General features: G+C 37.2%; 1 protein-coding gene across 1 annotated transcript in view; it reads left to right on the top strand.

The window, feature by feature from the left end:
* KCNQ1 (potassium voltage-gated channel subfamily Q member 1) overlaps window positions 1-16,679 on the top strand; it is a 327,765-nt gene that overhangs the window by 83,070 nt on the left and 228,016 nt on the right. Inside the window, exons 7-12 of the mRNA XM_062494734.1 lie at window positions 5,920-6,030; window positions 8,532-8,627; window positions 10,844-10,966; window positions 11,983-12,124; window positions 13,435-13,461; window positions 15,828-15,893. Coding sequence (XP_062350718.1) covers window positions 5,920-6,030; window positions 8,532-8,627; window positions 10,844-10,966; window positions 11,983-12,124; window positions 13,435-13,461; window positions 15,828-15,893 — 565 coding nt within the window. The remainder of the gene's footprint in view (window positions 1-5,919; window positions 6,031-8,531; window positions 8,628-10,843; window positions 10,967-11,982; window positions 12,125-13,434; window positions 13,462-15,827; window positions 15,894-16,679) is intronic.

The following is a 16,679-nucleotide window of genomic DNA, read 5'->3' as shown; positions in this document are numbered from 1 at the left end:
AATGGCTATTTTTATCTGCTTTAATTCTATTCATTTAAACAAACTGTCATCACTAAGTGACCTTGGAAATGCATAGACATCACTCATAACATACTTACACTTTCAAAATGCGCTGGTCTTCTAGAGCTTTTCCTTTGCTGCCTTAAATCAAAAGACATCATTTCTCCTTATTTTTGTTTTTAAATAAGACTAGCAAGTCTTCTGTGTAGGAGTGATAGAACTAACACCTCCATTTCACTAAAAAATACATACATGTATTTAAGAATATATATGAAGAAATATTTTTAATAAACCTTATATAGTCTTCTCTTTACCAACTATCACTTGCTGTGTCAGGAAGGAAAGATCTACTGATGAGCAAATCCACTGCAGGTCTGCTGGTGCTGAAATGCATATGTAGCCCTTTTTGAATACAACAGGTTTTGTTTTGTTGTATGGTTTTGCTGCTATGATCTGCTGCAGAATTCTTTCTTCTTGCTGTCTGCCATGGTTAAATACGGGCTTTCTTAGGACCAGAAGACTTACTGTGCATCACAAGAAAGTGGCTTTCTGTCAAGTAGCTTTTTTCAATGCTTTCATGGCATTATGGCGTTTTTATTTTCCACTACAGTGGTCAGATGAGTCAGTAATTAACAGTGGCAGATGTAGCTGCATTTAAGAACACATGCTGTCATTGGCATTGCCATTAAAAACTGAGTATGTGACAGACCAGATTGGCTTACTGAAAATACAGTAAAACCTCCCATAGAAGCAACACGATCTGTCAGGATATTGAAATATTCTCCTTTCAGGGAATTATTGTTCACTTAATAGGCATGCCAGTTATTTTGTCTTCCTAATTACTGTAAACTTATTTAATCAATACATTTAATTATGACAACATTTTTTCTGTGTTATAGCTTCTACTGTGTTGCAGCATGCTACAAGTATGAGACTGCATTCAACAAACACATAATGTAATTTCTTTTAATGTTAAAGTGGGATTAAGTGTCTTTGTTTTGCTCTAACACACTTCTACTAACTGCTAAAAAGATTTAACAGAAGAAAACTGAGATGGATTCAGGTCCATCCATTTCTGATATCTTGATAGTGTAATAGTCTTCCTTCTTTCTGGTAGGGAAAAAAAAACAAAACATAAAATTAGGACAGAGAAAAAGTTAGGCCACAGAAGAAGCTGTGGATGTCCCATCCCTGGCAGTGTTCAAGGCCAGGTTGGATGAGTCTCTGAGGAACCTGGGATTGTGGAAGGTGTCCTTGCCCATTTCAAGGGTTTGGAACAAGGTGGTCTTTACAGTTTCTTCCAACCCAAACTGTTCTATGATTCTATGAATAGCTGGGAAGTCACAAGGATTCTTTCTAATAAAGGTCTCAGACCCATACAAAAGTGTTTGTTCTTGAAAGTTTTGGTTATGTTTAGGCAGAATTTTCTGATTTGCTTAAACACCACAAATTCAGGCCAATGAAAGCATGTTTTCAACCTGCAGAAGAGGATAATTCACAGCGCCTGTCTCAGACACCATCATAAATTAGATCTCTCTTCTCTGAAAGTGCACTTACCTGACATAGTAAAGAATGCTTCAAAAAGCCCTTGACAGTATTTGCACACCCCTTTTCTCACTCTACAGCACTGCACTTCTTTGTTATCTCAGTCTGCGTGTACACTGCTAAACAAATTCTTTGGGCAGCAGTAACAAAATATGTAATAGAGCTGAAGTAAACCATATTAAAGATCTCTGTTACCCCAACTAAACTGCATCTGGAGTTGGGTACTTTCACATTGCTGTGCTTTGCTGACTACAGGCACACCCCTAGGGTGCATAACTTGTAATAAAGTGTTCATTGTCATAGTTGTTATTTATAAGTCTATATTGCTTTTCCATTTTCGTATGTAAATTGGCCACTTGGGCTTTATTTGTATTTCCTTGAGAACTCTGGGCTGTAGCTATTGGCCAAGTCAGCTGTGGGCTTCTTGAAGAAACCTAACGTTGCCTTATGGCATGAAGAGTTGTCTGTATTATTGCTGCTTTCAAATGCAGTGCAAGCTGCATAAATTCTGCCAGTGGCAGGGTATCTGTATGTCTTTCAGAAACAGGTTTAGTGTTAGCAAGTAAAATAAATGTAATGTCTATCAGTTCCCCAGGGCCAGTATTCAAAATTAGTCTGCTTATATTGTCTGTCATGTCCAGACTGACAGTTTTGAAGACCTAATATAGATTCTAGACCAAGAAAACCAGGAAAACATTAAAAATAAAATTTAAAAAACAGATGCTCAAAAAAATAAGATAAATGTTCTCATTAACTCTGTCAGAGATTATCACCTTCAGAAAGTGCTACCTGCTCACTGTCTCTGGGGGTTTTGTGGATTTTATTGTTTGCTTGTGGGTTTTTGTTTTGTTGTTGTTTTTCTCTCCCTCCATCTCTCCTTCAGCATTCATTTCAATCCAGTCTTAGAGCAACTGAGAGGAGCTCTACTTTTAATATCCACTGAATGAAGACACAATTTCCAACCTTCACTTCGGTATGAACATGCCTCAGAAAAAATGTGCTAACAGATCATGAGCACTACTTCGAAAAGCAATTATTGAATATACTCATGCATGGGGATTTCTCTGTTCCTTTTGCTTTGAATTGAAGCAAGCAGTTTTCAGTAAATAACAGCTTAACTTGAGGATTTCTTGTTCCTTTAATTATTACAGCTTAGAAGATAGGCTTTTTCACTAAGGACCAAATTCACCAAAACATGTGTAAGTTTGCTTACTCCTAAGCTTACACAAAACAACGTACTGTTTAGCAAAGCCCATCAGTGTGTGCTTAATGTAAACTGAAAATCAAAGTTGGGGGGAAGCTGTGCTGAAGAGTTAGAGGAAGTTTCCCTCAAAACTGCACATGCATAAAACTTTTTCTAAATTAAAAGTAATCTCACTTAACTTATAAAATAAGTGAATGCAAATTTTACAAAATAGCTTCATGAAAAATGATCCTGTGGATCTTGTGTTATTCAGAACCCTTTCCCCCTCCACCCCCACTTCTGAAAAAAAGAATTGAGAATTGTACACTGATTTCCATCTTTCACAGAAGGGCGCATGTAATTTTTAGTTTCTTCGTGGTTTACAAGTCAAGTGTAACAACTCTACACCTGTGACATCCTTTTTTTTTAAAAAAAAAATCCTGTTTTTGGGATTATGTGTTTGTATTTTTTGAGGGTGAGTTGTTCAGTTCAGGAACTGTTGGAGCAGGGGTTGAAAGATGAAGGTATCTTTAAATGCTCTTTGCAAGGCATCTCTTCTTTTGCAGCTGCCTTCTCATCTCTGAGCTTTAACTTTGAGAGAGGTTCCAACTACCTTTTGCTCTCATGCATTGAACTCTTATGGGGCAGATGTGAAGAAACCTTTTAAAATGGTTACTTGCAAAGTACAGATGTAAATATAGCTTAATCTAGAGATTCTTGTCTTTTGCAGCTGTTTAACTATCCAAATTTTCCCAGATACACAGCAAGGATTTCATAGACAGAACATCCTCACTTACCTGATCAGTTTCCTGTGCTCACTTTGGCCTGCTGTAACCTATAATAAAATCCTTTCCCTACTCAGTGCTGATGAACATTACTATTTCTTCTTTCTGAGTGTGTTTTTGCTTCGTATTCCCCTATTCAGACTTTTGATACAAATTTAATAGGAACAACATTAGTCTTAATGCCTAAATCTGCAGTGATATTCATCAGATCAAAGTTTTAAAACAGTCAGTGGAAGACTATGATTTTGTTCCTAATTAAAGCAATTGTTTTACAGGCTGCTTTTCAATTAAATTCATTGTGTGAGCTCTTGTATCAATTTAATTTCATTATGCCAACATGTTTACTATGCTAGAGTAGAAGTTGAGTCAGTATTTCCATTATAAAATCCTTTTTTACAATTGCAAAATTAGTATCGTGCTCTTTAGGGAGTTTTAATCCAGCTGTAAAGAATGACTTAGGGCAGAAACTTGGCATGTAAAATTTCAACTGCATATATTTTGGGGAAAAACAGAAAATACAATTTCAGAATACAATGCATCTGTAGATGGTTTAGAATTATGGGGGCAGAGGAAAAAGTTAACTGCACACTTCAATTTGCAACCCAGTTTCCAAAAATTTCTTTTAAAAAAGCCTCCTAGACAACAATCATAGGAAATACTTTTTTTGTGTTACTGATGATTCATACAAACTAATTCAGAAGGAAGGGGCAGGGATGTGGTGGGAAAGGAGTGACAAATACTCCAATGTATATGAATTCTTCTTCAGTTACACTTCAGCCAGCCCAGAAGCACCTATTTCTTTGCACATTTCTGGTTAATGTGTGTATTTCAACATGATTTTAAGACTGTAACATAAAATAGTTGATAGTTGACATTTTTCGCTTACAAGGATTTATTTTTTTTTTTTTCAAAAACAGAAGCATTATTTTCTCTCATGATCTTCTCTGTAAGAAGGCATTGGAGGCCATAACTTTTCCTATATTTTCTGGGTTTTTTCCATATATTTGAAAGTGAAATTGTAATTAGGCTTTAGGATTTTCTTTCAAGCCACCCTCCTCTGTAGGTAAGGAGATAACATCAGCCTTCCATCCATTATCAGGTCCTCAATTAAGGTGGAATTTTAATAACAATTTTAGGAATACAGGCAAAGGTGCTCGGGTAGTTAACTATCTGTTCTGTGGGATGTGAAAGAGTTTTGGAAAAAGGCCATGTTTTAAAAAACTTAAGCTGAAAATTAAAAACTAATACTTGAATGTTTTGAGTATCAGCAACCAGCAAGGAGCTTGCAGCAAGCATCACCACCCCAAGCTGCCCCTTTTGTCTTGTGTTTGACTGGCATGCGGTGACTTTGCTTAGAGGGTGGACAAGTTCAGGGCAAGGTGGGGACGTGTGTGTGTCGGTGTCCCAGGCAGCTGAAGCCCTCAGTGTCAGAAGAAAATCTGACCAGCCAACAACTGAGCTGTGCCTCAGCTGCTTGAGGGCTTCATGTGGTTTCCCATGCTCTGGTTTGGTTAGCCTTCCTCCAAGGCATAGATAAAAATCTCTCTAATTTACAAATTCAGAACTAGCTGGAGATGTAGGTGAATTTAAATGGCTCTCAGATGCCAGATGTATCCTTGTCCTTCAAACAAATAATGTTCTTTCCTTGAGCTCATGCAAATAATGACTTATTAAGCCTTGTTATGCTACATCACTGTAGTGGTAATCTTGACTTCAGTGTTCTGAAAGGCAAACTCAACAGATGTTTCCTGCATGCGTGCTTTAAATTATCTGTTCCTGCTCCCAGTGTTTTATATGAATTGGTGATTCATTAGGCTGTTTTCAGGGTCTTTGCTACATGGAAAATTTCCCTCTTGCTGTTTATACCCGTGTTATCTCTAGAGCGCTTCACGCCTGAGCGCAGTCGCCGTGCCTGGTTACAGGGGGTGTGTGTGTGTGTGTGTGTGTGGGTGTGTGTGGGTGTGTGTGCGCTCCCTCCATGCAACAGTCCTGCAACATCCTCCGCAAACAGAAACTGCCCAGAAACCAAATCACCAGCTCAGAACTGTTGGCAGCCTTTCCCTAAGGACATGATGTGACGTGGGCAGGCAGCCCCTATCCCAGTAACTTCATATGCTGCACAGTTGCCTCAGCCATGAAGACTTTAATTAATGGTTCTACTTTGCAAGATTTTAGTAACATATATTGTTGTGATTCAGTTTCCTGTATGTTTTCCCATTCAGTATTTGGTGGGGAAGCAAACCTGGAAGGAAGAGTTAACCTTCATTAGTGTCACACAGGCTGACAATGGGAGAGTTAGGGATGCAGCTAATGCTTCTTTGAAATAAAATATAAAGGAAGAGAAAGCAAAAAGCCCAAAGTGCCATGTTAATACTTGCTGTAATGCCCTCTTTATTTCTCTTGCAGGTGACTGTTACAACTATTGGCTATGGAGATAAAGTGCCACAGACCTGGATAGGAAAGACAATTGCATCTTGTTTTTCGGTGTTTGCAATCTCGTTTTTTGCACTGCCTGCGGTAGGTTATCTTGTACTTTTGCAACAGTGTGATGTAGATTCATTAGTTATCAGAGGGAGCTTTTGTTACTGATTCTTTAACCTTTCTTTTAACCTGATGTCATGTAAGCTTTGTAATAAGCTTCTGTACTGTAGCTGAAATTTATGTTGCTTGTATAAACAAAAGAGCTTCTAGAAGGAGCTAAATAAATATGCAGTGGTTTTTCTATGCAGCACTAGATTTGAGAAGGATTTGTATTTGAGAAAGAGGTGTTTACTTCCAAGTAATTGTCCCAGCCTACCTCAGAAGTGTAAAGGTAATTATTTCTAATTTCTTCTTAGTGATAACTAAGAAGAATGTGATAACTAAGTGATAATGCTGTGGTGTTTTTAAGGCATTCGCTCATAGTTTACTCAACTGATTCTCCAAGGTGAAATGGAGAATTCTCATGTTCATCCTTCTTCCAAAAAGATATCCCTGGCAGAAAGACAGCAGCCAGCAGCCAGAGACACTGATGCAGTTCTTCACAGAATTAATATCTGTCCATGGCCAAAGTCATACTTTCAAAGGCAACCTAGAGCTGGCATTTTAAAGCTGTTATGGCACTTAGTTTGCACTGAAAACGGGTTCCCGAGTGCTTTCAAACAAGAAACAAGACACTTCAAAATCAGCAAGACTTGGACTGTGGCTTGAAAACCCAAATATCCAGTGCCAGAGGTAGTTAAGGGTATGTTTTCCACAAATTTGGCAATACTCCTGAATTGTGCTGTTAAAATGTTTGTGCCACCTGAAGCATTCTGTTTACATTTTTATTTTTTTCAGTTCGGGGACATAAGCAGTGGTGTTAGCAGATGTTGGTTTAATTCTAATGAGGAACTGGTGGGGGTGGTACAGAATAGATAAGAATACTTGTATGCCAGTACCATCATAAAAAGTTCTGTACAGCATGAAGTAGTAGCTGCTAAAACTCCAGTGACCTTTTAAAATTAGTTGCCTACTTTAAAGATACATAACCTTTTAGAGAGGAGGATAATTAAATTTTTTTAATTCTCCAGCATCAGTTTGCCTTTAAAGCGTATGATTTCCCCCTCCTCCTCATTCTAATCTCTTCCACTTTTATTTTAGAAGATAAATCAGATAGATGAAATGGTCGGTATGGAAAATGCCAAAACCTACTATTTTTTGTCTGAAGACTGCTGGTGGTGGGGTGTTTTTGTTTGGGTTTTGATTTGGTTGGTTGTTTCTTTTTAAATCCATCTAAAATGTCACAAAAAATGTTTTATAAATTACTGTGTAGCAGCCGTGTCTTCACAGTCATGTTTTATGTTTATCTGTCAGATTTCCCTAATCTTTGCTGAAGTAGAACAACACCAATCACCCCTTTATTAGCAGGATTTTCCTTACTGAATGAAGTTGTTCCTGTGAGTTGCCCCAAGGGAGAATTCAGGGTTTGGAGCTCTATTGCAGGCTCTCTTGTTGGTGTTTCAAGTAAGAGGATCTGGTTGAGATCAGTCACAAGTGATTGTAGTGGCTAACACCACTGGTGTGGGTTCTGGATCAGGCAATGATCCCTCATTTCCCAAATATGTAGTGTTTGAGCATAGTCATGTCTTTGATCTTTACTAAATGAACATAATAGGAGGAGCATTTAATGTTCCTTTCAAAATATTTAATGATTAAAACAGTTCTTACAGGTTGAGCCAAAATCTCTGGCTGTTCTGATGCCTTCTACTATGTGTAAAATAAGAATTGTGCTTTCCTTGAGTAGGTGTAATCATGTAAGCTGATTTATAGAAGCTTTCATTTTCACCATTACTAAAACTTGTGTTAAATATGCCCATACCTGTGCAAATCACCAAATAAATGGCTTGCTCTTTACTTAAATTTGGACTTCATATCTATACTACATTTGGAGTCTAGTTTGGATTTTACACCATCCAGTGCCATTAGTACATGTCCCTTTGTTCTGAGAGTGAATTAGATGGCATTGTGTTCAACTCAGTTGGCCATTTTGAATGATGTCTTTTTCTCTTCTTCATCCTCTTCCCTCACTCCCACCATGGATTAAACTATGGAAATAGAAATTACTATACCGCAGTTAAAAGATCTAGTGGCTTACATCATGTCCTGCCAAAGCTTTATTTCTCATAAAAATGAAGTTAAGACCATCAGATTGATATTTTTTCTCCTATTCTGTCATTCCCCTGAAGAAGCCGTTGTGAGACTTTTAGAGGGTATGAAATATCATTTGTGTTTCCTTTCTCAAGTCTGAGTCCAGCAGGCTTTGCATCAGGGCATGATAGCATTCACAGTTTGCTTCAGCAAGTAATAATAACTGAGATGAAAAATCTCACTGTATTAAGTAATTTACTCGAAATAATTAATTGGGTTTTATGATGCTGAATGGAATTTTGTTAACACAACATAATCTGGCAATTTTATGTGTGGTTCTTTCCCTCCACTCTTAAAAGAAAAGAAAGAAAGAAAAGAAAAAAAAAAAAAGGTTTGTTTTCTTTCCACAGGGAATTCTTGGTTCAGGCTTTGCCCTAAAGGTACAACAGAAACAAAGACAGAAGCATTTCAACCGTCAGATTCCAGCTGCTGCCTCACTCATACAGGTACTGAGTTCTTGCATATTGCATGCTGTCATTGCTTTCCATTTATAGTAGGTTTTTTCCTGGGTTTTTTTCCCAAGCTTTTGGTAGTTTTTCCCTCCCTGATTCCCATTAAAACCTGTACAGGAGTTACAGATGCAATGTAATGTATTACATTAATGTAAAATAATGAGCAGAAGGGTACACTCCCAAATCAGTGTAAAGTGTTTCATTCAGTTGGCTAAAATCAAAACTGAAAGTTATCCTCTAATTATTAAACAATTTGCCTGGGGAAAATGTTATGAAATGTTATGCTTGCAGTAATGAAAAAAATGAAGAGGAGGCTTCATGTAGAATTGTGCTTTTAAAAAATGCATTGTTGCTTGTAAAGACAGATGTCAAATATGTTTCAATTGGGACAACTAAATTCTTAAAATTCTCACATTTAGGAGAAATAAGTCAGAATCTTAAATAGGGAAATGTTGTTTGGACTTTTCAGCTCTAGAATAGGTGGCTGGGAACCACTGTGAAATCAGTCTTTTCATGTAGGATAATTGACAGGAAGGAAAATATCAATCCCCCTGTTATAAATGCAATTGCAGCTCAATATTAGTATGGTTAAAGGGGTTTCATCCTTTACTTCATTGGATCCAGCATTGCACCCTGGACAAGTATTAATGTGGTTTCATTCTAGGCTTTCCATATTTTCCTCCCTCTACTCAGTACCTGCACATAGCTTTAGAAGCATAGAGATCAAATTTAAAAGGAAGCTCTATGTACACCATATATTTCTTTTCTTTCTCATATGACTTATTTCTCCAGCTTCATGAGTGAATGTGGATTTCCAGGTCAGGATCTTTATGGAAACGGTAGCTAACTGTAAAGTTTATGCTTGAAACTAAACAGTCCCAGAGTTAATGTGAAAAAGACTCTGGTTATAGCCAGAGATTAGCTAAAAGTCTTGAGACTCGAATGGTATGGTTTTGTAAAGAATGGAATTTTTTTTAATGTTCCCACTGATTCTTTTGGGAAATGAACACCAAATCAATGGGAAGCCTGAGACTTCATGTCGAGAATGCTGTGCTTGGCTCCATCAGAAATGCTAAGGAGGAGTAGAGGATAGACAGTGAATTGCTGATTACCTGCTCTTGAAAGTTGAAATTATGATTTACTAATAGTCTCGGACTTCTGAATGCCCAATTCAGTAAGTGTTTACAAATGATTTATAAAAAGATGGTTCTTAAACCATGATGTTCTCAAAATAGTTACAAGACAAGAGAACAGAGAGAACAGCCCAAATGAGTAATTTTCTTTCCCTGTATTCCTTCTTGGTTTCTTCTAGAGGTCATTTGTTTCTTCCACTATTCTGTTAATTGTGGAGGGGTTTATGTGGTGGGAGTCTTTTCCTTTACTTTCCATCTGCTGTTTATTTTACCCTCTCATTCTGCCTTGCTTTGTTTCTTTCATCTCAGGTTTTCTGTCCTTCCCTGATTGAGATTGTTTGTGTATAAGTGTGTCCTTTCTTCATGTAGTAAGTGAGAATCTGCCTTTTTAATTTGGAGACTCATAATTAATTAATTCTGATATTTACACAGTTAAGAGAGAATGCAGTAGTGCTTTTTTGTTGGTCTTGTTTCCTAGCCCTGCTTTTCCTCCCTTTTGCCTTAGAACATGGGATTTAATCCTTGGTGGTTGGCAAGAGGGAGGACTGGGTTTATGTTTTGGCTCCTGGTTAACCACTGGTACTATTCTGTTGTGCCCTCAGTTTCATTTCTTCATATGATATAGCCCTACTGACCACATCACAATTCCTTTCTTATTTCTGGCAGTATTTTTGTGAGGCATGAAAGAGCAATTTTGGTCTTTTTCTGAGTAGGGATCTGTAACACAGGATGCAATAGGCAAAATGCCTAAAGTCAGGTAGGAAACTGGGGCAGAGCATGAAATTTGGACCTTTTTTTGAGTCCAGTCTAGAGTCGTCTCTCATTATTTGTTTGTTGCTACTGAGAATTAAAGTTGCACTTGAAAAGACTGATCTTTCTGTGTGGTTTCCCAGTTCTAACTATGTGGTTTTTATTTACTAAGCAAGGGTTCTAAACCATGCTGAGTTTGTTTCCAGAGGGCAAATTCAAGAATATAATTAAATAAAGAATGACTGACACGCTACTTGGAAGTTACTGTGTTGTATAGTGAGCCACTAATTTGATTAATTATTCTGTTGCTTAAAACATTTGTTCCAGACTGCATGGAGATGTTATGCTGCAGAAAACCCAGAATCTTCTACATGGAAAATATACATTCGAAAACCTGCCAGGAATTATCATTTGCTGTCCCCCAGTCCAAAACCAAAGAAATCGGTGATGGTATCAATAACTAATGTTTTGCATTTTAGTAATTTAAATATTGTAAATTATATTTTTTACTCTCTAGAGATTATTTATTCTGCTTGTTTTCCAGATTATTACTTGTATACAAAGTAATGAAGTATAAATAATAAAGTATACAAAGATTATAATCTAGAAGTTGATTTTCTGGGTTTCCCCAAGCTTGACTTTTTTGATGGATCTGAGGATTTGGAAAAGAGTAATAATGACCTAAATCGGGCACATCAGTCAGTTACTTACCATTGTTGTTTGGAAAACTATAAGGAAAGGTAAAAAAATAAAATAATATTACCACTTCCACGGTATTAACTTGGAATTGATTAAAACAAACAAAACCCAACAAAACTTCTGTTTCTTTCAGCCATTAGTTTTGTGATTTCCTAAGCTTTCATTGTAAAGACTTCTTGTGCCTACATACAAGGTTGTTTACATACATGATTGTCGTATCAACAGATTCAATAAGTTCAGAGTTTTTTTGTTTTAAATACAGCAACAAAAATCCTTTGTCAGAATCTTTAGATTATGTAGTACACCATCCTCTCTATTGTAAGAGTATTGCACAGCAGTCACAAGCTGGAAGGAGAGGATGTTGTGAAAAATCTTCTCTTGTATCTCCAAGGTTCACCTGAGTTCAGTAGCAATATATCCATTGGCTTTGTGCTGAAGGTGACTTATTGCATCCATAAAATGATAAAGATATTCTAGAATAGTTTGATTTATATAAGCTGCAGCATAACCAGCAGATTTTTTTTTTTTTTTTACTGCAGGCAAGGGATTTGGAAATGACAATGTGCAGAAATCTAGTGATTAGCCAATTTTGGCAGGATGAGGGGGCAGCATAATGAGAAACACAGTGTAGGATCGTGAAAATGCAATTCAGGCACTCTTTTAATTGGTTATAGCTCATTAGGGACTGCGTTATTATTGAAGACATCACTGAAGAGACAACTCTGTGTGACTTGGTTTGAGTAATTTAATTTATGTGGGTTTTTTAGGTTAAAAAGAAGAAATTTAAGTTAGACAAGGACAATGGACCTTCTTCTCCAGACAGGATGTTGACTATACCACACATCACTTATGAGCACGTGGCAGAAGACAGGAAACCTGATTTCAGTTTTGAACCATTTGAAAATTCTGGTAAGAAGTTCCATTATTCTATGATTCTGTGTTTCTATAGCTATTCATAGAATCATTCTATGATTCTAGCTTCATTATTCTGTGGTTCTATGATTATATTTGCATACAGGTCCTTTTAAATATTGGTAAGAAAGAACAAACTCTTGTCATTGTAAAGCAAAAATACTTTGCTTTTTTACCTTTGGTTGCTGGCTTGTCTGGGCGAGATTTAACCATTGCTTTAATGAGCATGCTCCACTGCAGACATATGAAATAATTTCTCATTTCTGCCTGCTGGAAGACTTTTGCCTCTTAGGCTGGTGCATACATTCCCCAATTCTGCAACTGACTGAAATTACAGGGATTAGCTGTCAGTTTATCCATGTGAAACTTATGCAGAATGTGTTACTATTGTGCTTGTACCTGGACCAAAAAGGATTGGTGTGCCCTGGCACCAAACCTAGTCTGCTACATGAAACCATAGTGTGCTCATGCCATCTGCTCAGTGCTGTGAATCAAGTTTTGAAAGCAGAAGTACTTAAGATAAATCTGGATCCATCAGCATTAAATGTCACTGTACAAAATGGTACAGTATGAGGAAAAAGAAGACAGGACATTGATAATCACCTTATGATTAATAGCTTATTTATATTTGCTTTTGCTGTACTGAACTTCCAAAATAACTCTGAATTGACAATGTGGCATTTTTGAATTGTACCTTCATTGGAAGTTTTTTGTGTATTGCTCAAATTTTGGCAATAAGAGCAAGGTTTAATTTTTAAGGTGTGTTTGTTGATTACAGATACCTTAAGTACTTACGGTTTTTTCCTCAAAAATTTGGCTGACATGAACAAGCTTTAAAATAAGACAGCAGCGTGGACTGGAACTGGGCATATTTTCATTCAAACAGAAAGTCTTGCCTTCTGTGTACTTTTTTGGTGTGCTTGTGTTGTTCTGCATCATCCATGCTTTTCCACTCTTGGCCTCTGCTAAGTAATGGTTGCAAATTGCATCTGGTGGTAGAAATGACATAGCTGTAAAAGGTGGACAATACTGAGATAAGTGTGTGTCCAAAATATGAGTACAGACACCTTTCTTCAAGCCAGTGAAATTACAGAACCTTACAAATGCTTAGAGTTGTAAAGTCCCACCGTTTACCACTAAATTTCTGAGCTGATTAAGGACAATACAATTTGATGGCAGCCTACTATTGCCATTTCAAAAATCAGTTCTATAGCTTTCAGTAACAGGATTTTCTCTAATTTCTTCTGACACTTATCTTTTTTCTTTTTTATCTGTGTTCTCTTCTGTAAACTGTTACAAGTATACAGGACAAACAGGAAAGTTAAAATTGCTTGGTAAGTTGAGGAAAATAATTCTATTTGTGGCATGCCAGCTTATGACAGTGTAATGTTTGCAGTGCTTTTCATGTGTGTCTAGTGCCATAGAATGTCTATGAATTGCAGCCAAGGAGATCTAGACAGACAGAAAATGCACGTTTTCACACTTGTAGTCACAGCTGCACCCAGTCTCATTGCAAAGAGAAAGGTGAGCCCTCATTTGTATAAGTAGATGACCTCTAATGTTTTTCTATACTTGAGAAAAAATATTCATGTATGTATAACAATAGAAAAAGATAATTTTCTAATAAATAAAATATAATTCATCCAGTAGTTATCTAAGCATATGATGAGAATTAATTTCTAAATAACTGTATTAGGATGAGAGAAAACTTTAAAATTTGACCTCCCCATTGTTGTACATTCTGAAGTACATGCTGTTCCTGTAAAAATGTGCTGTAGATATTTGTGAACAGATGGGGACCCATAAATTAAATAATTTATTTTACTGTTTGTCTGGGTTCTGGGATCACTTAAGCAGCCATGTAGTCTTGTGATGTTTCTAATGTGCTTGCTTAGGCATTTTCTTAACAACTGAGTGTTCCCCAAAGACAGTAGGATTAGACCTAGGTCTGGGGAAGAGACCTCTGTGATTTAGTGAGAGTGCTATGAGCCACCTGTAAGTTTTCTGCTCTGAGATCACTACAGACAACAGAGGCTTTCCTCCAGTGATCGAGTGCAAGGATGCTCAGGCTTGGATTAAATTGAAGTAGAGAGGTTCAGTGTCACCCCTGAACCCACATGGGACACAGGTGCAATTAAGGTGTTAAAACAGCAAAATCAAACTGAATCTCCTTGTCTCCCCTGATCAATCCTTGGGTTTGCACCATGCCAAGAAATGCATCTCTGTCAGGGATGGACATGTTGGAACAAGATCAGGAGGGCAGTGAGAGCCACCAAACAGATCACCTGTTTTATGTGAACAAGAAATTCCTTCATCTTGGGGAAATATCAGAAGAGCTTTACCAGCCATCATAGGTTCAGTTTCTATGTTCCAGCCAGGCAGCCAGAGCTCAGTGGACCTGGAGGTTATCTAACACTGTTCTCACAGCAGCTCAAAGAAAGAGAAGAGAGTGTTATTTTACTTGCTGTGAAGAAGATTACTTAAACAGAAAACTGGAGATGCCAAGTCAAAAGCTCAGAAGGAAGAAACTTAGAAAGTACAAGGATAAAGGATACTCATTCAACTTTAATTTGTTCTTCAGAAAGGCTCTAGTAACATATCCATATGCTGCTTACTCATATCCAGTTAATTTTTGGGCTGCCCACTTCGGTCTTCACACTCCTGGATCCCTCATCTGGCTTCCCTGCCAGTGATTTTTGTGCAACCAGAGATTTCCAGCTTTTTCTGCCTTCTTTCTTTCTCCTGGCACCATCAGTTCTGCAAAAACCTAAGGAGCCATGGTCCATCCTGGCTACTGCAAAAATTAACCCTGTCCTGGGTGGAACCAGGGCATGTGTGTAGCACTGAGAGAACACTTGCAAAAACAGGGTTTTTTTCACTTTTTCCCCCCACTCCAATATGTTTTTTTTTATTTGAAGAGTTTTTCTTATTGCATAAAAGTAAGGCCCCATTCCTAAAAACATCAGTCTGTCAAAGTGTGTGAATTCACAGGCAATTCTTAATGAAATAGTTGTTAATAGCATAATGCTATTCAAAAGAACTAAAGATAATGAGAAGATTGTTTTTTTCCTGAGGCTCTTTTTCATCACTGGATTCCCCTTGCTTGCCTGAAACATTTCCCCAAGAAATTCAGCTTGAGGCAGGCACTTGGTTTACATGGTTTAAGTGCGCAGCTCCGGAAACTTTTTTATGGGATGTGTTTGGAAGCTTCAAATGTGGTTGTCCAACTGCCCCATCCAGCTGGCAGCACTGAAGTCTGACCAGGAGAGAGCTGCAGTGTGAACAGTGTGAACCAGAGCAGGAGGGGTCTTGGACAATTAAGAAAGGGAAAGACTTGAGGAACCCTGATGACTGGAGGAAAGGGGCAAACAGAGACTGGCCTGTAGGGAAGAATATCTTGCAGCAGTTGACACTGGCATGAAAAATAGGCTTGGAGAAGCAATGACTCCACCACCGTGGTGACTGAACATTCTGCCAATGTGTAATGCACCCTTGTACAATTTCATACACTGTTTTCCACAGTATTTTTAATTTTGTGGCAGCTAGAACATACTAAATTTTAGATATGTTTGCATCTCCTCAGCTGTCTGTCTGGATCTTCTTTTTTTTTTTTTTCTTTTCTTTTGGTTTGTTGTTTTTTTGGTTTTTTTTTGGTCTCCTCTCCTATCTCTGTTTCATGTGCATCTTCACTCTGACTCAGATTGTCAGCACTCCTGGCCATCCTTTTCCACAGACCAGCAGTCTTCCAGCGCTCCTTCCTCTCCAGGTAAAGCTCATAATATTTCATTGTTCTATCATTTTTCATCATCTTTGTTAATTACTAAATCTCTGCAATGCACTGTCTGGAGCTGTCTGCTGTGGCACAAGAAATTATAGAGCTGGTTTCTAAAAAGAGGTGTTCCAGTAGAATTTTGGATTTGGAGGTTGTTCAGGTTGTAAATTGCAAATTTTTAAATTCACCCATTATTACCCATTGAAAAGTAGTGTCTAAAGCTTTGTCTTCTTTTTTTTTCTCTTTAGCCTTCACATTTAGAATTGATGTCTTTTTTTAGTATTTTTAACACTGCTTTCTGAGAAAGACTTGTCCAAAGTCTAATGGCTATGAATTAATTTTTACAAGTAAAAGGAGACTTTCCTTTTGTTGTTTTGGACAGCCATGTGTTTAATGATGAAATAATACTTTCTCTTCAGTTTGCTTTTTTTAATGTTTAATTCAAATCTATTTCTGCCATATGAAAATGCCCAATTACCTGAGTAAAATGGTTGCATTAAAAGAAAATAATTGTTTCCTCTTATTCCCACTTCTATTCTCAGAAAATATCAGCTACATTTAAGTTATCTGTTTCTCTTGTATTCCTTTAGGTTTTGTTTGGCTTTTTGGCGGGGTGTTATTTACTGCTATATTATAAAATATTTCATTTAATAGAGTTTTCATAAATTACTACGTTGTAATTGTTTTATTGAATATTGCAGCCATTTGGACAGACAAAGGTTTCTGTGGGCTTGTCACAATTACTTATGATTTAGATGGAATATTACCAAGTTTTATTTT

Source organism: Cinclus cinclus, chromosome 6, assembly GCF_963662255.1.
Source record: "Cinclus cinclus chromosome 6, bCinCin1.1, whole genome shotgun sequence".
NCBI classification, from domain to species: domain Eukaryota; kingdom Metazoa; phylum Chordata; class Aves; order Passeriformes; family Cinclidae; genus Cinclus; species Cinclus cinclus.
This window is presented reverse-complemented; position numbering and strand designations above follow the sequence as displayed.